This window comes from Narcine bancroftii, chromosome 13 (genome assembly GCF_036971445.1).
Source record: "Narcine bancroftii isolate sNarBan1 chromosome 13, sNarBan1.hap1, whole genome shotgun sequence".
NCBI classification, from domain to species: domain Eukaryota; kingdom Metazoa; phylum Chordata; class Chondrichthyes; order Torpediniformes; family Narcinidae; genus Narcine; species Narcine bancroftii.
The window spans coordinates 65,072,920-65,096,455 of NC_091481.1; the positions used below are offsets into that span (position 1 = coordinate 65,072,920).

At 46.9% G+C, this 23,536-nt stretch overlaps 1 protein-coding gene across 3 annotated transcripts in view; it reads right to left on the reverse strand.

Annotated features, from left to right (window-relative positions):
• Positions 1-2,268: 2,268 nt before the first annotated feature.
• LOC138747935 (leucine-rich repeat-containing protein 4B-like) overlaps positions 2,269-23,536 on the reverse strand; it is a 168,181-nt gene continuing 146,913 nt past the window's right edge. For all 3 annotated transcript variants that reach the window (XM_069907589.1, XM_069907588.1, XM_069907590.1), the window contains one exon: positions 2,269-8,103. In XM_069907589.1, coding sequence (XP_069763690.1) covers positions 6,119-8,053 — 1,935 coding nt within the window. In that variant the 5' untranslated portion in view covers positions 8,054-8,103 and the 3' untranslated portion in view covers positions 2,269-6,118. The remainder of the gene's footprint in view (positions 8,104-23,536) is intronic.

Below are 23,536 nucleotides of genomic sequence, written 5' to 3' on the forward strand. Positions count from 1 at the left end.
TGATGCATTTTGGAAGGCCAAACCTGAAGGCTGAGTACAAGGTTAATGGTGTCCAAATCCATACCTCTCTCAGGGTTGCCACACAGGTCAATTAAATAGTTAAGAAGGTATATAGGATGCTGGGCTTCCCATAGGAGAATTTGTTGGGGGACTGAATTCAAGAGTCGAGAGGTCATGTTGCAACTCCACAAATCTCTGGTAAGACTACAGTTCAGTTCTGGTCACCTCATTACAGGAAGGATATGGAAGGTATGGAGAGGGCTACAGAGGAGAGTGATGGATCCTGGATGTTGATGGATTGGAAAAATAAGTCTCATGAGATGTCGGCAGAACTGGGGACTTTGCTCTTTGGAGAGAAGGATGAGAGGTGACAATAGAGGGCTGCAAGACTCTGAGAGGAATAGATAAGATAGGCTACCAGTGCCTTTTCCCCAGGGCAGGAGTAGCAAACACCAGAGGACATCTATCCACTATGAAGGGAGACATCAGGGGTAAGGTTTTTACACAGAGAGCTGTGGGGGCCTGGAATGCCTTGCTAGGGGTAGTGGTAGAGGCTGAATATTTCGGAGAATTTAAGAGACTCTCAGACCGGCACATGGAGGAAATAAAAATAGAGGGTTACAAAGTTGGAAGGGTTTAGGTAGGAATATATCGAGGGATGAAGAGCCATTATAACGCAGTAATGTTCTTTGGGAGAGTCTTCAACAAAGGGACTAACTGCTCATTTAAATCCGCGATAGAGAGAAGTTTCTTCTCTGGACTTTTCTGTCCCGGCGGAGGGGGGGACAGTGGATCGTTAGATTTACAGTGGAGAATGATAAATACTTGATAGATTGAAGAACTGTGGAGGGGCTGGGGAAGTGGCTTAGAAGAGGTGTTAAGGCCAGCACACGCCAGACATGATCACAGTGGGCTGCGGGGTGGGTTTGAATGGTCTGACGGCCCACTTGTACTCCTACTTCATGTTCTTGTGATGCACTGAGGGAGGCATCCACTCAACAATGGGCTTCCTGTTTCATGGGTGTTTGATGCTGAGACTGAGTTACTGGAATGAACGGAATTCCATGATATGGAGCTGATGTGCAGCACTCAAAAAAAACATAAAACAGAGAATACTTGAGGACCAAACAGAAGGATTCTTGCCTAATGGTGATGTCAGTATCGACCCAGGTCATTGTGCAACCATTTCCAGAAATCCCATATGTTTGATCTTTGATTCCAAATTCGTCTCTTATTCCGTTTAACCTATATCTGCCCACCCGCTTTACGAATACTTGAACTACGGAAATTCGCTTTTACGAAGCAAGCCGTGCTTGCTTTTACCAAAGGATTTGAATGGGTTTTCGCTTTTACGAAAATAGCCTCCGATAGTAGTGAATGGGTCTTCGCTTTACGCCATTTCATCTTACTAAAGGCTTCAGAGGAAACGCTCCAGTTTTGTAAAGCGGGGTATCTCCGTATTGCAACTTTACAGAACGGAAACCGTTTTCCTCAGTGTTTTTTTTCCCTTTCCACAGCATTGTGAAGAAGTTAACGGGCTTTGTATGAAGGATGGTCTGTGAGTGGCAAGATGTTTAGGGGGGCACTTGTTTCACACAGAGAGTGGTGGGAGCGTGGAATGAGCCGCCAGCTGAAGTGGTGAGTGTGGGCTCAATTTCGGTACTTCACAAAAACGAGGACAGGCACATGGATGGGAGGGGTATGGTCCGGGTGCAGGTTAGTGGGACGAGGCATTTTGGCATTGACTAGATGGGTCGAAGGGCCTGATTCTGTGCTGTAGTGTTCTATGGTTCAACTTACCTCATTTTGCATGTTCCCATTAAATATCTTTCTTTCTCCCATCTTGATTTTTATTAGTGTTTCGCACCTCGTCCTTATACTTCACTCCAATATCATTTTACAAAACATTTGTAAAACAGAAATTGTTGCACAGTTACTGATTATTAAATCAGGACCTTGTGATTTTTTTAATTGTACTTACAGGGAGCAAAGGAGGCTGTAGAAATGAGTAACAACTAATCTCGTTATAAATTTTATAGCCCGATACAGCACTAAGGATGATCTGATATAATAAATTGCAGGACTGGTATTGCAGCTTATTAACAGAGGAGTTTTAGACGTATTCCTTTAAAGTTTGGTTTTGGTATGATTTTTAAAAAATCTTCACTTTCCTTGAACCGGCATTGGAATCCAGGAAACAAGGAAACTTCTAGGAAAATGACAAAAAAAAAAATATTTGGGTATTAAATTTAATTAAAAACCCTTTCAATCTGTAACATAACATTGTAAAAGTAACATCTCGTGGACAACCAGCATGTCTCCACTGACAAACATTTTTTTTCTGCTTTTTTTTTACTGAATTCAGAGAATACAGTTGTATGGTTCTGTACAAATTTCTCAAATTTGACATCATGTATGACATTCAGTAGAAATGTAGAGAAAAATGTGTGTTGTTAAAGGACACTACACACTCAACCTATCATTCCCTTTGTTGGGAGCCTCTGTCCAGATGGAATAAGGTGGTCTGGGCAAGAGCAGTTACATTTTGGGGGGGGGGTGGGAAGGGAAAAATAAGACTCATCTCAGTGTCTTTTAAAGTGGTCTGTGGCACAAGCTTTGAGATCCCGTATTTTTTCTTGAATACAGAATATTTGGCAAGACCTGTAAAGAATACTCAGTCTTTATTACTGCTTCATAATGCCCTGCTGGTGCAGCCATTGTCCTGGTATCTCCTATCTGACATCTGTATTTGTCTCCCCTAACATTCAGAACTCCGTCAAGCTGTGCCACCAGCAGAACCTCAAATTATTGCTAAAATGTAATATAATTGGAAACACTAAATTCCTCACAATTTCCGTGCTAATTGATGTGGTTTTCTTTTTGCGTTTGAGTCCATTTCCCGCTGCTGGACTGACTGCCTCAACCGGGAGGGTCCACGTGGCGGGCTTTGCAATTGTTGCTCAAAGACAGAGTTGTGAGAGCTGGTGGGAAGGATGGTGGGGGGGGGGGGGGGGGGCATGCACACGGAATGTTTCCATGGAGGATCCCTCCTTTAGATTCCACCCCGCGCTCCCGAGAGCCCTTCACCCAGGTAACCCTGAGGGCCAGTGAACCTGAGTACCTCTTGGAATACCGGATTGCAAAGGAGTCTGGCCGTCGGCACGTGGAGCCAGGCCAAAAGCGAAGAGGGTTATCAGAATATGCTGCTGTGACCCACAGTAAAGGACCAGAAATATCAAAATAACCACATTTCCTCTTTTATATATCAACCTCACAACAAGCTTTAAAAATACCGTAGAATCACAAAAAAAGGCAACTCGAAAGTACTCCTACTCTTTGATGTTGCTAATATGGGGTTGAACTCATTTCAATTCTTTCCAAATAAAAGTTGTTGAGAAAAAGGTGCTTGTGAATTCTTTGGGCTCTACTCAACACACCATCGTGGTGCCTCCCGATAAAGGAGGAGACGAGAGGGTTCGGGGGGTGGGGGGAGATAAATTGCGGAAATGACTGAACTGCCCCATTCAGTTGGAAAACACAACTTATCTTGGAGTGAGGGGGCAAAAGGGGCCGAAGCTGGAATATGGGACTCAGCGTGCTGACTGCATCCATGACTAAAACTTATTTTGTGACTGAAAAGGTGCTGAGTCACACATTGCAATTGGTGATGTAGATCAGCCTTGACCTCAAGGTTAAGTCTACTGACAAAAGGATGAGAAGGAGCCCACCCCCACCCCCGCCACACCCATTTCATTTCAGATGAACATACATTTTCAATCAAATTTCAAGAGCTGGTGCTTAATTTCACTTGGCCCCACAGAAAGCATTCTTATATGGTGTGTGTGTGTGTGTGTGTGTGTGTGTGTGTGTGTGTGTGTGTGTGTGTGTGTGTGTGTGTGTGTGTGTGTGTGTGTGTGTGTGTGTGTCTGTGTGCGTGTGTGTGGTGGGAGGGGTTAGTTTTGTACTTCGATCTCAAGGGAGGTCTTAGTTATCTGTAAAAATTGGAATTAGATAATTGTTTGAGATTTTTTTTTTATCAGATTCCGTAACCCTACAGCATGTACAGCAACACATCTTGAAGGACAAAAGATATGAAGGTTCCAAAAATCTTAGCCACAGATCCCTCATTGGGACATTTTTGTAAGAAACCCACTGTAGCTACTCGAATATTCCTTTGGCCCTTGGCCGTTGTCTTTGGACCATTCTGTGTGAAACTATCCAACGTGTCTTATGGCCCTTTATCGCGAATGATGTGGTCCAATTCAGAGCCTTGCAATGAAGAATTTCTGACATTGGTTCTGCACCCAGACTTTACATCCATGCTGGCCTCTCCGGTTGGTCTCCTTGGCACTTGGAAAACCATAAATAGGGCCCGTTGTACTTGACTCGGTGTGATGTAACACAAATGGAAATTGTCAGAGTCCATCACGACTAAAGGTTTTATGATATTTTCCGATTCTTTTGGAATGAGTTGGATTGGAATGTATTTCTTTATAATTTTAACTCTTTAAACCAATCTATTTGGTATATTTACTAGTGATTCCAAATAGACGGAAGAAAATGAAAAATGATGGGACTCTGCAAATGGTCACTGCTGTGGAATGTAACACAAGTATGTTCGATGGGGCATTGAAGTTGGCTGCCATCTGGAGAGGTTCAGAAAAGTAGGTCTGGAAGGCCAATTCCTGGGAATGAATAGAAGATTGCAAATATATGCCACCCTGCTCATGAATAATTAGAATTATATAATGTGACCAATGGAACACTGGAAATGGCAGCATATTTGGATATGTGGAACTCTATTCTGATCGTGGAACTGTGGACTGATCAGGAAAGAGTAACTCTGGTCCAATTGGGAAAGTGAAACTGATGGAAACTCTGGTCCGATCGGGAAAGTGGAATCGATGGAAACTCTGGTCCGATCGGGAAAGTGGAATCGATGGAAACTCTGGTCCGATCGGGAAAGTGGAATCGATGGAAACTCTGGTCCGATCGGGAAAGTGGAATCGATGGAAACTCTGGTCCGATCGGGAAAGTGGAATCGATGGAAATTCTAGTCTGATCAGGAAAGTGGAACTGATTGAACACTGCAAATGACTGAAGGTCTCATCAGATAAATGGGACCAATGAACAATGGCAAATGGATACTGGTCTTACCAAGAAAATGGGACTGAAGAGGCAAAGCAAATGGCCCAGATTGAAAACATTCTGTCGGAGAATCTCAGTGGGTTGACAGCATCATAATTTGGCGGTGATGACTCTGCTGGTCCACTGTAAAATTATTAACCCTTTGGAGTCCGTGTCCCTGTTCTCAGGGACTACCAACAAGTGTGTATAGTCCGTGTCCCTGTTCTCAGGGACTGGTTTCTTACCCAACCACCAGCTGGTTCATACTGTGGTTACCCATGGACCCAGTCCAGAGTATACATGATGAAAGGTTAAAAGTGGCCGGAGTCCAAAGGGTTAAAACAACAACCCAGACAAATAGGATGAATGCGAATGGTAAGCAGAATCAGATTTTCAAAGAGGCACCAAGACAGAGTTCATGCCAACTTAACCAGGGGAGGGAGAGTCCACAGGCACCTCCCAGTGAATGGGGCATCTCTCCTAGATCTGAGGGGGGTAGGTGGGAGCCCTGGGGCAGGGGCCAAGTGGGGGTGGGGGGGTGGGTGGGAACTTTGAGGCAGGGACATCTCTCCTGGATCAGGGAGGGAGAATATGGGAGCCGATGGGTAGGGGCTGAGGGGGAAGGTGGGAGCTCTGAACAGGGGCATCTCTCCTGGATCAGGAAGGGGTGGTGGGAGGAAAGGTGTGAAGCCATGGGCATCTCTCCTGGATCAGGGAGGGAGGAGGTGGGAGCCATTGGGTAGGGGCTGAGGGGGAAGGTGGGAGCTCTGAACAGGGGCATCTCTCCTGGATCGGGGAGGGGTGGAAAGATGAGGTGAGAGCACATCACCTGGATCCAAAGGGGGAGGAGGTGGGAGCTCTGGGCAGGGGCTGAGGGGGGAAGGTGGGAGCCCTGGGGTAGGGCCCTCTCTCCTGGATCTGAGGGAAGAGGTGGGAAGGTTCTGGGGCATCCCCTCTACCCATCCTTCCCTCTCCCCAACCGGGCCGCGGCTCAGATTTGTGTCTCTTGCACGTTCTCTTTGGAGCTGGACTTGAAGAGGAGGGGTTCGTGCACTGAGTTGTGCAGCGGGTTCTTGGTGCAGTTCAAGGCGCCCGAGGTGCCGAGGCTGCAGTGGGCCTTGTAGGCCGCATAATGTTCAGCAGCAGCGGGCAGGGCCAAACAGCTGTCGGCAGCCCCCGTGCCAGCCAGCTCGTCCTCCACGTTGATGATCTCGACGGCTCGGGCCTGGCCATGCTGCTTGTGGAGCTGGTGCTGCTTGCGCAGCTTGTAGAAGGCGACCAGCATGACGGCCGCCATGAAGGTGATAGCGACGAAGCAGCCGATGATGATCTTGGTGGTCTTCATCACGTCATCCAGGCCGGCCAGGGCGCGGTCTGTGGTGGCAAGCGGCACGGTGAATGCCTGCGGTGCCAGGGAGGAGGAGGTGGTGGTGGTGGTGGAGGCCGATGCGGACGGGGTGGGCCCAGCCTGGCGCTCGGTGGAGCGGGGCTCATCCACCGTCTCCACCGTCTCCACCGTCACTGTGGTGAAGTAGCTGTAGCTGTTGCCGCCACCCGCCGGCAGGGGACCACCACCCGCCTCGGCCGCTGACGTCACGTTGAGCGTGGCTGACGCCGTGGCATTGCCTGCCGAGTTGCTCACCAGGCACGTGTACAGCCCCGTGTCCTGCACTGTGACATTGGTAAAGTTGAGCGTGCCGTCATGCAGCACTGAGATCCGCACCCGGTACGAGCCATGTGTCATCAGCGTGCCGTTCGGTGTCATCCAGTTGACCGACGTCATGGAGGTTGCGGCGCGGCACTTGAGCTCGGCCGCCATGCCCTCAGTGACGTTAAGGTCAGCGGGCGGTTCCACGATGACAGGCGCATAGCACGTGAAGTGGCTCTGGTCCAGCTCGCCCAGGTAGCGTGCCTTGAGCGCAGCGGGCGCATGGCAGCGTGCGCAGCATGTGGTGTTGCTTGGCACCGTCTCCTTGAGCCACCAGCTGAGCCAGAGCACGTCGCAGTCGCAGTGCCACGGGTTGTGGTTGAGGTGCACGCGCTCCAGGCGGTGCAGGGGCGTGAAGAGGTCGTGCGGCAGCGACGTCAGATTGTTGTGCGACAGGTTGAGCTCCTCCAGCGACTGCAGGTCATCAAAGGCGTTGCGCTCGATCAGCTGCACCTGGGCATGCATCAGCCACAGCTTGCGCAGGCCCGTCAGGCCCTGGAAGGAGCCGGGTTGGATGACTTCCAGCCGGTTGCCCGACAGCTCTAGCTCCTCCAGCCGCAGCAGGGGGGTCAGGTTGGGGATCTCGGCCAGGTTGCACATGCCCAGGTTGAGGTACCTCAGGTTGACCAAGCCCTCAAAGGCCGCGTCCGAGATGTACTCCAGCTTCTTCAGCTCACCCAGGTCGAGGCGCCGCAGCGACGGCACCCGGTTGAAGGCGTATGAGGGGATGCTCTCGATGGGGTTGTTGCGCAGCCAGAGCTCCCGTAACTTGGACAGGTACTCGAAGGCGCCGCTCGGCACGGTGGCCAGCCGGTTGTCAAAGAGCTCCAGCGTGTTGAGGCTGGTGAGGCCGTTGAAGGCGCCCACCTCCACCCGGCGGATCAGGTTCTTGCTCAGCTGCAGGATCTCCAGGTGCCGCAACTGCTTGAAGGTGTCGGCTCGGATCACCTGGATGGCGTTCTCCTGCAGGTTCAGGTAGCGGGTGTTGGGGGAGATGTCTCCCGGCACGTCGCGCAGCTCGTAGCGGGTGCAGATCACCTTGCTGAACTGATTGCTGCAGGAGCAGCCCCGGGGACAGACGTGGGGCTGCACCAGGCCCCCAAGCAGGGACACCGACCACAGGGCCACCAGCACCACCCGGCTAACAGTCCTGCCCACAGCGTTGCCTCTCATCCTCTGTGCTTGATGTGCCTTCACCATCTTCTTCATCACTCCCATTCATAATTTATCCACGTTTCTCAACCAAAACATCCAGGTGTCTCTGTGGGCTAAAACAAAGAATTAATCAGCTTAACAGAAACGCGCACACAAAAACCATCAATGCTGGAGAAACTCAGCAGGTCCTTGCACTCAATGTGATCCTGGATTTCCTCACCTCCAGACCACAATCAGTGAGGGGTGGTCAGAGCATCTTCACCAATACCGGCTGTGTTCTGAGCCCTGTCTGCCCTGTTAGCTTTACGCCCGTGGCTTGCTAAGGCACTAACACCCTCTACATATTTGCCAGTGATGACAGTGGAGGTGGGTTGTATTAAGGAGATGAGTCAGCACGCAGGAGGGAGACTGAAAACATGGCTGGATGGTGCACCACAGCGACCTCGCACTCAACGTCCCCAAAGCCAAGGAGCCGACTGTTGACTTCAGGAAGGGGAAAACCCGAGGCGTGCAATCCAGTGATTACTGGGGATCAGAGAATGGAAAGGGCGAGTAAATTTAAGTTCTTGGGAGTCACTATCTTGGAACTGTTTTCCTGTATTCTACACGCTAATGGCATCGTGAAGAAAGCACATCAGCACCTCTACCTCCTCAGGAGTTTGTGGAGGTTTGCCGTGACATCAGAAACCCTGGCAAATTTCTACAGAGGTGGGGTGGAAAGTGTGCTGGTCATGGTACAGGGGCACCCATACCCCTGAGTGCAAACCCCTGCAAAAGGTAGTGGACTTCACTGGCGAAACCCTCCCCACGGTCGAGAACATCTACAGAGAACGCTGCCGTCAGAGAGCAGCAGCAATCAGCAAGGATCGGCGCCCCCCCCAGCACCCAGTGGGTTAAACAGTGGAGCAAATATAAAGATACAGAGTGTATCGTGGACACTCAACATCCCTTCGCTTGCCAGGAAGGCGCAACGGGCCTCAGATAGAGATTCAGGCAGAGTCACAGATGGTAATTATTGGCAGTGGGGCAGGTAAAGATGGAGATACAGGTGGAATTGATCTGAAGCACGGAGAGAGACGTGGATGGTGACAGGAATGATGAGAGCGACGTGGAAAGGGACATTCTACTCTTTTTCATGGTTTCCTCTCCTCAGTTCTGCCTTTCTCCTGCACACCTTCCTCTTGATTCTGTTCACAGACATTTCCCTCTGCATCTATCAGATACTTTTCCCCTCTTCTCTCCCCAGGTTCTTTTTTTTATTGTACCCTGACAAAGGTCCCAGGACCGAAACATCGGTTACCCTTGACTTCCTATGGATGCTGCTGAGTTTCTCCAGCAGGTCTGTGTCCTGTGCTAGACCCCAGCATCTTCAGGCTTTCTTTAACGTGGTTTAACCAGTGACCCATTGTGGGCGCAAACATCTCACTTGTCAGGAAGGTGCAACAGCGACTGCACTTCCTGAAAAACCTGAAGCGGGCAGGGTTACCGGTCAACCTTCTACAGGAGCGCTATCGAGAGCGTCCTGGCCGGCTGCATCACAATGTGGTACAGTTGCTGTGGTTCTCAACCTTTTTCTTTCCACTTACATCCCACTTTAAACATTCCTTATTCCATCAGTGTTCTTCGATGTTGATGTTAATGCCACCCAGTTGGAGAGGGCCCAGATAGAAAATTAAGAGTTGCTCCTCCAATTTTTGGGAGGCCTTGATTTGACAGGACACAAGGCCATGGACAGTCATGGCAGCGCGGGAGTTGGGCACAGAAAATGAAACGGTTGGCCACTGGGAGATCCCTGTCATTGATGCGGACAGAGAGAAGGTGCTCAGCAATGTTGATGAAATAGTCCCCCACTGCCCCCTCCCCCACTTCGGCACCATCGAAAGCAGTGTTTCAGGGTCTATCACTATGTGGTATGGGGAATTGCACTGCCAAAGACTGCAAGAATCTGCAGGGGGTTGTGAACGTAGCTCAGGCCATCACACAAAGCCCCACCCCCCTACCCACTTCCTTCGACCCTATCTGCCCTTCCAAAAGCAGCCAACATATTAAAAGACTCATCTCATCCCAGCCGCACTGTCAGGAAGTTTATTTTGTGAGTGTGGGAACATACACCACCAAAGTCATGGGCAGTTTCTCTCTCAAACCCCTTGCCCTGGTGAAATTATATTGCCTTTGGTCTGTACCAAATGATCTCTCTCTCTGCCACTCTGACTCGCTGTACTATATGCAAGATGTCTAGCTGGATTGCCCACCCAACAAGCTTTATCACTGCACCTTGGCACATGTGACAATAAACAGGAACTTGAGTTGGAGCCATTCATTTCCATTCAATTGGGCCCTTTCTTACTCCCTCTTTTCTCCTCCAGCTCTCTTTCAAAACCTCTTGAAAAGAACAATTCGATATATTTTGGCACAGAAGGAGAAAAGAACTGCAGGATGACAAAGAAAGAAGGATTCAGCCCATTGTAGTGATAATTGCATAAAATGCTGATCAGCGTAACCTCCTGGCCAGCGCTGCTGTTTATAAATCTTTGCATCCCCATCCAAAAAACTCCTTGAATGTGATGAGGTTCTCATCCTCAAATGGAGAGGGGACTCCAGATTCCTGGATTGGAATTTTGGGTGCAAAATGTTCTCGTGGTCTATCATTTAATTCTTATTTTCTTTCAATTTCTGTCCTCTATCTCTAGTTGGGGAGTAATTGAACCTAATTTATCTCGGACACACCTCCCATCATCTTCAGGCTTTTGAAACAAATTGGGATTTAATCACGGTGGCATTGGACAAGACTGAGATGTCACTAGTGGAGATGTGATTACACTCATTGTTTTCCAATTTGATTTGATATTTTGTCACTGATTGGATGAGAGAAATAATGGCCAATAATGAATAGCCAGTTCAGGAATGTATGCTAATTTTTACTGTGATGGAATATTTGGGAATGTTTTTGGGAGGTAAATTGGTAAAAATTAGAGTAGGTTACATATACACACTTTAAAACAGATCTTATTTGAAATACATAAAAATTCACATCCAGTGACTTTATAGAAACTATGGAGAATGCTATGCACATTTCACAAGTAGGTGCTAATTGAAATGAAATGTATAGACCATTGTCTTGGAAGAACAACCAGAGGCAGGTTGTCTGCTGTGGACCTTTTTTTTTTGCAAGGCTTTTGACCTCTCTACAAAGTGCTCACTCAGAGATCATTGATTACTTAAAACAACAGATGGGAGCAGAAGACTAACTCCTATTGTTTGCTGGAGAAGGTTTTGGGGGTTTTGCAAGTGAGAGAAGGACATGCTGCAGGCAGTTTGAATCTCAGAGAGAGAGAGAGAGAGCGAGAGAGCGAGAAAGCGAGAAAGCGAGAGAGCGAGACACACACAGACAGACAGACAGGAGGGAGTCATTGACTGTGTGTGACACACACAGCCAGGAGAAGCTTGTTGGAACTGAAACAGAAGCTCCAGAGTGGCGGATGGCTGGAAGTGCTATCTGTCTGATGGTTCTCTTTGAATAAGAGGAACAGAAAGGAACCTCTTTCTTTCAGGCTACCACAGAGTTGTCATCTGGAGAACCCTGATGGGGCAAGTTTCATCAACAAGACATTGATGTGACTAATGGTAGTACCTCAGTTGTGGAAATCCTGAACCACACACCTCTCTCTGCAAACCTACAAGAACCTTCCAGAGTGGCGAACATTTACCTTTCAAGCACCAAAGCCTGGTGAACTTTATACATGTTAAATTTTGTACACAGTCTAAGAATTGCCTGCAACCAGTGAACTTGGAGGAATGAGAAGTGAGATTGCACTGTGAACCAGAGAACTTCTCTTAAATTTGCACACACATTACATACACATGCACTTAGAATTAGAAGGGGGTTAAGTTGGGTTAGTTAAATTAATAGTGATAAGTTAAAGTTTGATTCTGTTTTCATTTTTTTTAAAGATAATTAAAAACAACTTTTGTTTAAGTAACAATTTGTCATGGTGAATGTCTAATGCTGCTGGGTTTTGGGGTCCTTTGGGGTTGTAACAGTACACAAAAAACATGGTGACCAATGATAGAAGATTAGTTCAAAAAACATAGCTCCACTGCCTCATCTTGTGGCCAGCGCTTACTCCTTCCTGGACATCTGTAAAAGCTGCCGCTTTGCGACAAAGTTGTTTTCTACTCCAGAGGATTCATGGTGTTTACCCTGCTTGGTGTAAAAGGTATCCTGGTTTTTGTAATTATTATGGTGCATGTTTAAAAAAAAACTATTACTATAATACAGCAAAACCCCTGTTATCCAGAATTCAAGCAACTGGCAAAAAAAATGGAAAAGTTTAAAATCCAATCTCAAGCAACCAGCAAATTCACTTATCCGGCATCTAACAATCCTCATAGGTACTGGATACTGGGAGGGTGTTTTACTGTCCAAAAATGTGTGCGCAATCGATTGGAACTAAAGTTCAATGAATAACATTAATATTTCAATTCAATTTAAAATAAATTATACCTCAAAAACGATCAATATAAGGGGCAGTGCAACTTTTGGAGGGCCTAAATAAAAATAAACAGATGTCCATCTGGGTAAGAATTTTGCTACCCTTACCCATAAGACATGGGAGCAGAAATAGGCTATTCAGTCCCCCCGCCACTCAATCATTTTCCCACAACCCCACTGCCCGGCCTTTTCCCCATCACCTTTGATACCCTGGGCAATCAAGAGCCTATCAATCTCTGCCTTGACTTGGCCTCCATAACTGCCTGTGGCAACAAATTCCACACCTTCACTGCCCTCCGGCTAAAGAAATTTCTCCGTAGTGAAACAGGGAGCCCAAAACTGCTCATAATACTTGCAAGTGAGCTCTCACCAGTTCCCTACACCACATCCCCGCTCCTGTAGTCTATTCCTCTTGAAATGAATGCCAGAATTCCATTTGCCTTCTTCACCAAGATTAGAATACCCAGTCCCACACCAATATGTCTCGACAGCACTGTGAAGTGTGTCAGCAAGCAATAAATGTCAGCCTAGGCGGTGATGCGCATATCCTCAAATTGAATGTGTCTACAAAAAAAGGACCAGTGCTTTAATGGTCTACTTTTATTTGGCTCTCAGGGAAGGATGCATTTATTACCCAAACACAGTCACAACGGAACAGCTTGCTCATTCAAAGCAACAGCTTAGTTTAATTCATTTTCTATTACAAGGGATTCTGGATTTTTTTAAAAAAACAGTGATTGGGGAGCAAATTGTGGTCCAATTTACACATTAGCCATAAGCCCGTTTAATCATCAGGCACATACAATCTGCTTTATTTAAACGTGAATTATTTTACTATCATTTTGTATTTATTTAATCAATCATTGTGTGAGCAACGAAGAATTGGTTGAGTGAACCCGGCCTTTTCTCCTTGGAGTGGCAGAGGATGAGAGGTGACCTGCTAGAGGTGTTGAGGGTGTAAATCAGTCATTCTCAACCTTTCTCTTTCCACTCCAAGTTAAGTAATCCCTATGTCTTTGGTGCTCTGTCATTAGTAAGGGATGTGGGTGGAAAGAAAAAGGTTGAAAATCCATGTTGTAAATCATCACTTATTGACTCGTTATGTGCAGGGTTTCAGAACTCCCAAAGGAAATGGGCCAATGACAATTTTTCTCAAGCAAAATATTTCAGTAAAAATCAGGTCCGGAGCAGTGATTCTCAACCTTCCCTTCCCATCTTAAGCCATCTCTTACTAATCACAGAGCACCACTGGTAATAGGGATTATTTAAAGTGGGATGTGAGTGGAAAGAAAGAGATTGAGAACCTCAGGTGTAAATAGTTGGAGGCTTTTTCCTGGGGCTGAAATGGTTGCCACTAGAGGACACGGGTTTAAGGTGCTGGGGAGTAGGATGTCAGGGGTAAGTTTTTTTTTTAAAAAGGCAGAGAGTAATGGGTGCGGTGGAATGGGCTGCTGGCAATGGTATCGGAGGTGGATACGTTAGAGTCCTTTTGGATAGGTCCATGGAGTTTAGAAAAATAGAGGGCTATGGGAAACCCTCAAAATTTCTAAGTTATGGGCATGTACGACATGCTCCCATTGACTGACCATCAAACTACAAGTCCTGCAAGCTTGGAGAGGACTGTGGCTGACAGCAGACTGGCAGCATGTCATGCATGTTCGGCCCAACTTTGTGGGCTGAAGGGCCTCTATTGTGCTATGTTTTCTATGTCCTAATTCTGCTTCATCTGCACTCAATGTGTTTTGAATGAATTAACAGCATTCCTGTATAAATGCATTGATACAACGTGCAAATATTAGGTCTTGGTCCAATGGGTTTAATTCGCCGTTCAGCAGTGGTGAGCACAGAAAACCATACTGACATTATTGTTCAGTAATGAGGGACTGCTGCCATCTTTCAAGTGAGGAACAAAACCAAGTCTCCCATTCATGCTCCCTCTGAGGAGCTGGGGTTGGTATTTCCAGTCTCCTGGTTATGACTTACCCCTCAACCAGTATCACTGAAACTATTGTCCTTTACCATGGAACCATAGAACAGTGCAGTACAGAAAGGTGCTTACCCCTTAACCAACATCTCTGAAACTTGATTGGGAAGTTCGTATTCCAGAGATTTTAACACTTCAGGCTATTACTTTGGATAGCTGTCAGAGAAGACCATAAAACATTGGAGCAGAAATAGGCCATTCAACCCATTCAATCACTTGGCCCCACTGCCCGGCCTTCTCCCCTTTGATGCCCCGGCTAATCAAAAACCTATCAATCTCTGCCTCCACAACTGCCTGTGGCAACAAATTCCACAGGTTCACCATCCTCTGACTAAAGAAATTCCTCTGCGCATATCTGTTCTAAGCGGCCGAGGTCATAAAGATCCCAAAATTCTTCCAGGGAAGAACATGGAATTTGCCCTTGGAACCATGGTCAGCATTTATCTCTCAACCACAAATGGAGAAATAATTTCTGTGGACTTTTATACAGTACATTGCAGTTTGTAGGATCTATTTTCTGGCACAGTAATACATTTCAAAAGCCTAGAATCACGTGAATGTAATTGCAAGTTTTTTTTAGTACTGGTCAGCTGTATCTCCCTCAGAGGCAGTCAGGGAACCCAGTTAAACTTATCTAAGTCACATTCACAGGCAATTTTAACAGGAAAAGGGCTGACCTGCTTATTCCAGTGACGTTAGTGCTTGTGTGCGTGCGTGACCAGGCAGCCAGCATCCGAACATCTGGCAGTACTTCCGGTGAGTGCGTGATGCATCATTGCGGGATCCCCCTTAAGTCGCCGGGTTGGCGATTTAATGGGTCAATCCCTCTGCGATTTACAAGGTGCTTCCAGCACCTTGGCCCCAGTAATCAGACCCGGGTCCAAGGAGGGCGACCCAGGTGCTGCAGTTTGAAAGGGGCTGTGTGGTTGTGCAGGGAACTTCTGCATTACAACGATGAGGTCCTGTATCAAAACTGAGGAGGAATATTGTCTGGAAAATCTGGATTGTACTGCAAATTGATTATTGTCATATGCATTGAGATACAGTGGAATTTTTTTGTGTGCTATCCAGGCAAGTCAACTTACCCTTGAATTCAACTAGTAGTGCGAAATAAGAGTTTGGAGTATTGTGTGGCATGAAAAGTGTTCTCATTTAACTAATGAGAGGTCTGTTCAATAAACTGAAAGAAACAGCCCTCGAGTTTGTTCATCTTCTGCCCAATGGAAGTAGGGGATACAGATTTGCAGCGCAGAAAATTTCCGTAAGCTCACTGAAAAATACACACAGGGTTGGAATACAAAAATCTCGTGTTCAGGATGACACTTCAAGCTCTGCAGCTCATCCTCAGGTCGTTGCACTGGAAGTGTCCAACATAGATTAAATCAGTGAAGTTGGGCTTGAATTTCTAACCTGCGGGCATAGGAACAAGAACGCAATGAGGCAAGCCCAGATTTCATCCGCAAGCTCATCTGAAACCTTCTCTCATTTGCGGTTTATTACAGCCTATATTTTATTGAAATGTAAATATGTCTATATTTTGCCCTGCTCTGCGTTGACCTCCACCGTGCCTTGTGTTAGCAGGCTCGATTGGCTGTCAGCATCTCGAGAGCGTGACGCAGGAGAAACTGTCTGAGGAATTGCAGCATTTGTATTTACAATGGCTTTCATCTTCTCAATCAGTGATGATCTGTTAGTGATGCATTGAGCTGGAATTAGTTTGAATCAACCCTATCTTTAGTCCTTGCAAAATGGGCAATCAGTTGCCAGAGTGCTGGGCGAGAAAGGCACCTGGAGAGATTAGCCCTCTTGCTTTTCAAATCCTTCTGTTTCCATTTTTCTCATCATTCGTAGAGTCATCATTTAGCAGTGTGAACGGTTTCACTTGTGGATTGTTGGTTCCTGGTGGGGGGGGGGGGGGGGAGGGGAGTCACACAAACTTGGTCTATTTCTCATCCAAAGTCACCCTTGGAAATAAAGCACAGATTGGGAATCTCACAAATCACTCCTTGTGAATCAGAAGGGTAAATATAGAAGAAAGTACAATCGCATCGAACATTCCCAGAGCAGACACGGTATAAATTAAACCTCCCACAGTCTCCTGTCCAAATTTCCCAGAGCAGGTTAGATGTAAGCTAACAATGCTTCCATATTAAAACAGAATATCCAGATAAGAAGACAATGAACATAGAACACTGCAGCACTCGATGTTGGGCTGACCCATATATTCCTTCAAAAAAAAAGTACTAAACCCTCCCTACCCTGTAACTCTCTGTTTTCCTTCCATCCTAAGGGTCTCTTAAATGCCTCTAATGTTTCAGCCTCCACTACCATCCATGACAAGGCATTCCAGGCACCCACAACTCTGTGTAAAAAAATCTTACCCCTAAACTTCCCTCCCTTCACTTCGTGGACACGTCCTCTGTTGTTTGTTATTCCTGCCGTGCGACAAAGGCACTTTCCATCCACCCTATCTACGCCTCTCAGGATCTTGTAGACCTCTTAAGTCTCCGCTCATCCTTCTTTGCTCCAAAGAGAAAATTCCCAGCTCTGCTAACCTTCCCTCGTAAGACTTATTTTCCAATCCAGGTAAAAATCCTGGTAAATCTCCTCTGCACCCTCTCCATCATTCCAATAATGTGGTGACCAGACATGAACTGTGGTCTCACCAGAAATTTGTGGAGTTGCAACATGAGGTCTTCACTCTGAATTCATTCCCCCAATGAGTTCCACTCTGGGAAGCCCAGCATCCTATAGGCCTTCTTAACTAGTCTATCAAGCTGCATGGCAATCTTGAGAGATGTATGAATTTGGACCAAAGGTGTCTCTGTTCATCCACCCTCTTAAGTCACCGACCATTAACCCTGTACTCAGCTTTCTGGTTGGTCCTTCCAAAATGCATCAACTCACACTTATCTGGATTGAACTGCCACTTCTCTGCCCAAGTCTGCATCCTGTCCATATGTTTTTGTGAACTTCAACAACCTTCAGCTCCATCCACAACTCCTCCAACTTACTGAATCATCCTTACGCCTCCATCCAGGTCATTTATAAAAACCTCAAAGAGCAGGGATCCCAAAACCTGTCCCTGTGGAACTCCACTAGTCACTGACCTCCAGGCAGAATACTTGCCCTCCACTACTACTCTCTGCTTTCTACCTGCGTGCCAATTTTGTATATCCATGAATATAAAATGTTCCACAAATCTCATTCCTCGTGATTTTCTGAAGGGGTCTCTCTTGGGGGACCTTGTCAAATGCCTTGCTAAAATCCATACAAACCACATCTACTGCCCTACCCTCATCAATTTCTTTTGCTACCTCCTCAAAAAACTCAATTAGACTCGTGAGGCATGACATTCCCTTCACAAAACCACACTGACTATCCTTGAGTAGATTGGACTTCTCCAAATGCTCATAGATCCTATCCTTAAGAAACCCCCCCAATAGTTTGATGTAAGACTCACCAGTTTATAATTCCCAGGATTCTCCCTACCTTTTTTTTTAAAAACAAGGGAACTGCATTTGCCAATACCTTCGGCACCTCCCGAGCCCAAAAAGGACAAGATCGTCGCTATTGCTTCAGTTATCTCTTCCCTCACTTCCCACAGCAATCTGGGGGAGAGGAAAGAGCAGACGCCCAAACAAAATGGTGGGGTGGTGGGGCATTTTGTTCAAATACTTCAATGAGGGGCTCAAACCTGAAATGCCGGTTATGCTATAACCAGCTGAGTTTCTCCAGCATTGTGCTTCTACTACAACCACGGTGTCCGAAGACTCGTGGGTTTTTAAGACATTCAGACACGTGACGAGAGGTAAAGCTCCTTCTACACTTTCATTGTCCTCCCAGATAAAGAACGGGCCGACTTAGATGCGGAACGAAACTGCCCCACGCACGTTCTTCTTCCTGCCGCCTTTCCCCCCCCCCCCCCGACCTCCCCACATCCTTTGCTGCATGTTTCCTGCTTCTGACAAAAAGCGATTCACATGAAACCTTGTTGGCATATGCTCCATGTCCTCCTGAATGCTTCCAGTATTTCCTGTTTCAAATTTATAACATTATGGGTTTTTCTTTTGGTACTTTGATTAAGTACTAAATTCTCCCATTTTCTCTGCAGTTTGCTTCATATCTAAAGTCCTGGCTGTGGAAAAGTCATCAACTGGAAACGTTAACCAATTTTTCTCTCTCCACAGATGATGTCTGACTGAAGAGATCAACTATCTAATAAGTTTTTACCTTTATAAGTTAACGCTTGTCACATTATATCCAGTGCAGTGAGAATAAATCTTCTGCAAGCAATCTAACAGATTATCTCTAACATTCATGTCGTGTGAAGAGTACAATTTACAGAGTATTGGATTACAATAAAAAGATAGATCAAATAGACAGATCAACCAAGGGCATCATTATAACACTGTTGAGCAGGGCTGGTGCTACCATTACGCCAACTAGCCTGCCGCCTACCTCAGACAGGGTGCTGCTGAAGAGAGATTCCAACAGCTCCACAACACACTCTGCGTCATGAATGGCAGAGGGAGGAAGTGGTACGGCGCATGCCGAACGTCACAGTGCCCACCACTCAGCCACCCATCCCCGTCCCTCCGCTCGGCCCAGCCAGCACCCCCTCCTGTGCTTAGCCACCCACCCTGCACTCCCTCACCCACTCGCACAGCCCTGTCAGCAATTCCTCCCACCCCCACCCCCCCACCCCATCCCTGTCCCCAGCCACAAAATAGTCTGGCACTGGCCCTCCTATTGAGGGGTTCATTCAGGAGCCAATTGGGTGCAGGGAGCTAATAGCTTTTAAGCCTGTTGGTACACGCTTTCACATTTTTGAGCCTTCCCCCCAATGGGAGGGAGGAGAAGAGAGTGGGATGGATCATTCAGTCTGTTGGCTGCCTTTTCCAGGCAGTGGGAAAATGTAGATGCAATGAGGGGAAGTATACCTATCTGGCTGTCTAAGCGTTTTAGAAGGGAATGCTCACCGCTGGAGGGAATGCTCACCGCTGGAGGGAATGCTCACCGCTGGAGGGAATGCTCACCGCTGGAGGGAATGCTCACCGCTGGAGGGAATGCTCACCGCTGGAGGGAATGCTCACCGCTGGAGGGAATGCTCACCGCTGGAGGGAATGCTCACCGCTGGAGGGAATGCTCACCGCTGGAGGGAATGCTCACCGCTGGAGGGAATGCTCACCACTGGAGGGAATGCTCATCACTGGAGGGAATGCTCATCACTGGAGGGATTGCTCACCACTGGGGTATCTATTGTTTGGCAATACACAGATTTTGTGTTTTAAGCAGAGTTAAAATCTCAATAAGCTGCAATGGTGATATTAAGATGGAAGTGTGTTCAGCTCAACTTGCCGCTTCTGTGGATCACAAACTGGCCAGTTGCAGTGAATCAACATCTACTGCTGGAGTATGATTTTGTTCATCTCATGTCTCATCGAAAAAATAGGACCATTTGGGCCTCAGAGTTCAATGCAATCGTAGCTGATCAACATTTTATTTCTCTCCCTTTGGCCTGTAATGCCTTATAAATAGAAAAATTCCAGATGCTTTAATTATCTGAATTTATTTAACTGAATTTGAATATTTCCAGCTCTATCTGAACTGTGATCTTCAGATCATTAATTCAAGCTTCCAGATTAATAGCCCAGTAAGATAAAGAGGCAGGCTCTCAGTATTTATCAGAGTCAAACTCTGATTGTTTATATTGCAGTGAACGACCTTGGGATGCTATATTGTGTGAGGATATGAATAAAGCTGTTCACTTCTAATTTCGACATCGTAAACATCGCTGATATCCACTTCTCCACTACTGCAGTCGTGCCTTCAGTCCTCAAGGTATGGAATTCCCATCCTAAACTTCCCCACCCCTCTTAAGGTGCTCACTTAAAACCTAGTTCTTTAACCAAGTTTTTTTTTTGGGCACCTGCTTTAATTTCTCTTTATGTGATTATGTGTCAAATTTTAAGACCACAAGACATAGGAGCAGAAATCTGCATCGAGTCTGCCCCTGCATTTCAATCAGGAGCTGATCCATTTTCCCACTCAGTCCCACTTCTCCCCATAATCTTCAGCTAATTAAGAACCCACCAGTACCAGCATCAAATACACTTCGCCTCCACAACCGCCTGTGGCAACAAACTCCACAGAATCACCACCCTCCACGTCTCTGTTCTAAGTGGACCCCCTTCAATCCTGAAGTTGCACCGTCTTGTCCTCGACTCTCCTGCTGTGGGAAACAACCTGCTCTGTCCATGCCTTTCAACATACAAAATGTTTCAATGAGGTCCTCCCTCATTCTCCTAAATTCCATTAGTTACTTTCAGGTGGCCAATTGCCCTACACGTAAAGCCGCATGCTTAGGCAATATGTGCAGGAGGCGCTCTTGAGATGAACTACGTAACCCTCCTCCGAGAGGGATAATCAGCTCAGCTCAGTGGTTCCCCCAGCCACCTGAATGCAGCTGGCTGAAAGCGGATGTTAAAGGGTCAGGCTGCTGATCCCAGCTGACACTGGGCAGGAGCCGGAGTGGGCTCAGAGTCGCCTCCTGTGCAGCTTTGTCCTTCGGGTGGCCAGCGTTGCGCTTTAAACGCTGCCACCTGAACGGCAATTTAAAGGGCCACTCCTGCTTCTTCAGGTGCATTCTTAGCGTAGAATGCACCTGAAAAAGCCTATAGACTCAAACAGCCTCTGACAACCAAGTCCAACTCCTGGGCTTCATGTGGGGCATAGTTCTTGTGCCCAGCCGAACTGTTCCCACTGACAGAAGAAGGGGCAAAGACGGGCCACTGGCACCTTGAAACCGGGCAGATGGGGCTCGTTAACCACTGCTCCTGCACCTGTAAACTTGACCCCAAAGCCATTCATTCCATAATCCAATTCAGTGGTTCTCAACTTTTTTCTTTTCCACTCACATTCCACTTTAAGTAATCCCTGTGCCGCCAGTGCTCTGTGATTAGTAAGGGGTTACTGAAGGTGGGATGCAGGTGGGAATGGAAGGTAGAGAATCATTGCTCTAGACTCAATTGTTACTGAAATATTTTGCTTGAGAAAAATTGTCAGTGGCCCCATTTCCTGTGGAGTTATGAAACAGTGGACATAATTAGTCAATTAAAACTTTTTCTTTCCACCCACATCCCACCTTAAGCAATCCTTACTAATTACAGAGCACCTATGGCATAGGACCTACTTAAAGTGGGATGCGAGTGGAAAGAAAAAGGATGAGAACCTCTGATTTCTAATGTAAAAAGAAGTGGCCCTAACTCTGCCCCCTGGAACAGAATAGGATCCCTGTGTTCTGACTCTGCTTCCTGCCAATCAACCAATGCTCTACCCACACACCCCCATTTCCTGTTTACCGTTGGCTCTTACCTTGTTAAGAAGACTCGTGTGCAGAACCTTGTCAAAGGCCTTCTGATAATCTAAATGCGCATCATCCACTGCATCTCCTATATCTGCATACCTGCTTGTCACTTCTTCAAAGAATTTCACTAGGTTTGTCAAGCAAGATTTTCCCTTAAGGAAACCATGCTGGTTTTGGGAACTCCCCCCCCCCCCCACCCCACCCGCCTTTTTGTTCGGAACTCCCCCTCCCCCTTAGAGTTCTGCTAAACCTGCTCATCATTTCTTTCCCCTCCCCTTTCCCACCTTTCCAGTTATCCCCTCCCTTCCCCCTCACCCACCCACCCATCCTTCCTCCCCCTGCTCTTCCCTCCCTCCTTTCTCCATCTATCACCTGGAGGTGATAGATGCCACCCCCTTCCCCCCCCCACCTTTATGTTCAGACAACTGCCAGCATTCTCTCATACCTTGACGAAGGGCTTAAGCCCGAAATGTCAGTTCTGTATTTTTACATTTGCTACAAAAAGGATATTTATTTGGCTCTAAAGGTAGTCATATTTGAAGAGTGGGAGTGGGGAGGAGATCCCACTGATACATAAATGCTCTTCATAGGGTACGACTCAAACAGCCTCTGACAACCAAGTCCAACTCCTGGGCTTCATGTGGGGCATAGTTCTTGTGCCCAGCCAAACTGTTCCCACTGACAGAAGAAGGGGCAAAGACGGGCCACTGGCACCTTGAAACTGGGCAGATGGGGCTCGTTAAACACGGATGGTAACTCACCTAGGAGAGGGAAAACTCTGATTTCAAATCTCCGCCTTGTGGCTATACCCGCTCACAGAAAAGGCTTTGGGAGTAAACCCCATGGGAAAATCCGGAGTCCTGAAGACAGCTAACTGCTGTACCTAGCATTGGCTCGGCAATTCCTGCGATGCTGCTAGCGCCAAACTGTATCGGCCTTTGCCATTCATTTTGGACCTGTCATTAGCATGGAGTCAGTGACAGTGGTGGGGGGGGGGGGTCCTACTGCATGTGCAACAGACAGATTTCCATTATCAACTCTGCCCTGGAGAGTCCACTCCACAGTGACTACCAGAGGCGCAGTACCCGTGGCCAACCACGTCCAAAGGGAGTCAAAACAAAAGAAGAATAAGGCACACTGATTGACGTGCTGAGGTTCCCCAGCACTGGCTCGTCATGTGCCCCCAAGTCTCATCCTTGATTGTAATGCACCAGCAAGGTACTTTGGGATGAGTTACTAAAGGAGCAAAATAACAACAATATGCTGTTATTTTAGTAGGAATATAATATGTAGGTGGGAGCAGGGGCAAGACCATTCAGCTTCTCAAGCCTGCTTCACCATTCCCTTGACCTAACATCTCATCCACATTGCATCCAATCAGCATTTCCATTAATATCTAAAAAATGTTGATCTCAGCTTTGAGTATACTCAATAACGTAGAATTCACAGCTCTCTGGGGTAGAAAATTCTCTAAATCTGTGACCCCAGGCGTGGTAAGTCTTAATAGACAGAGTCTATCTCAGACTATTGACTGCAGAATTAAATTCATAGGACTCAGTGAAATTAGGTTCTCACCATTTTAAAAATATACTTTTTTTTCCATTCTTCCCTCTGTAATGAACGAGGACTTAGTTTCCTCAGTTAAATCCTATTTACTCACATTCGTGAGTAGGTGCCCTCTGCAATATGGCCATTCAGATT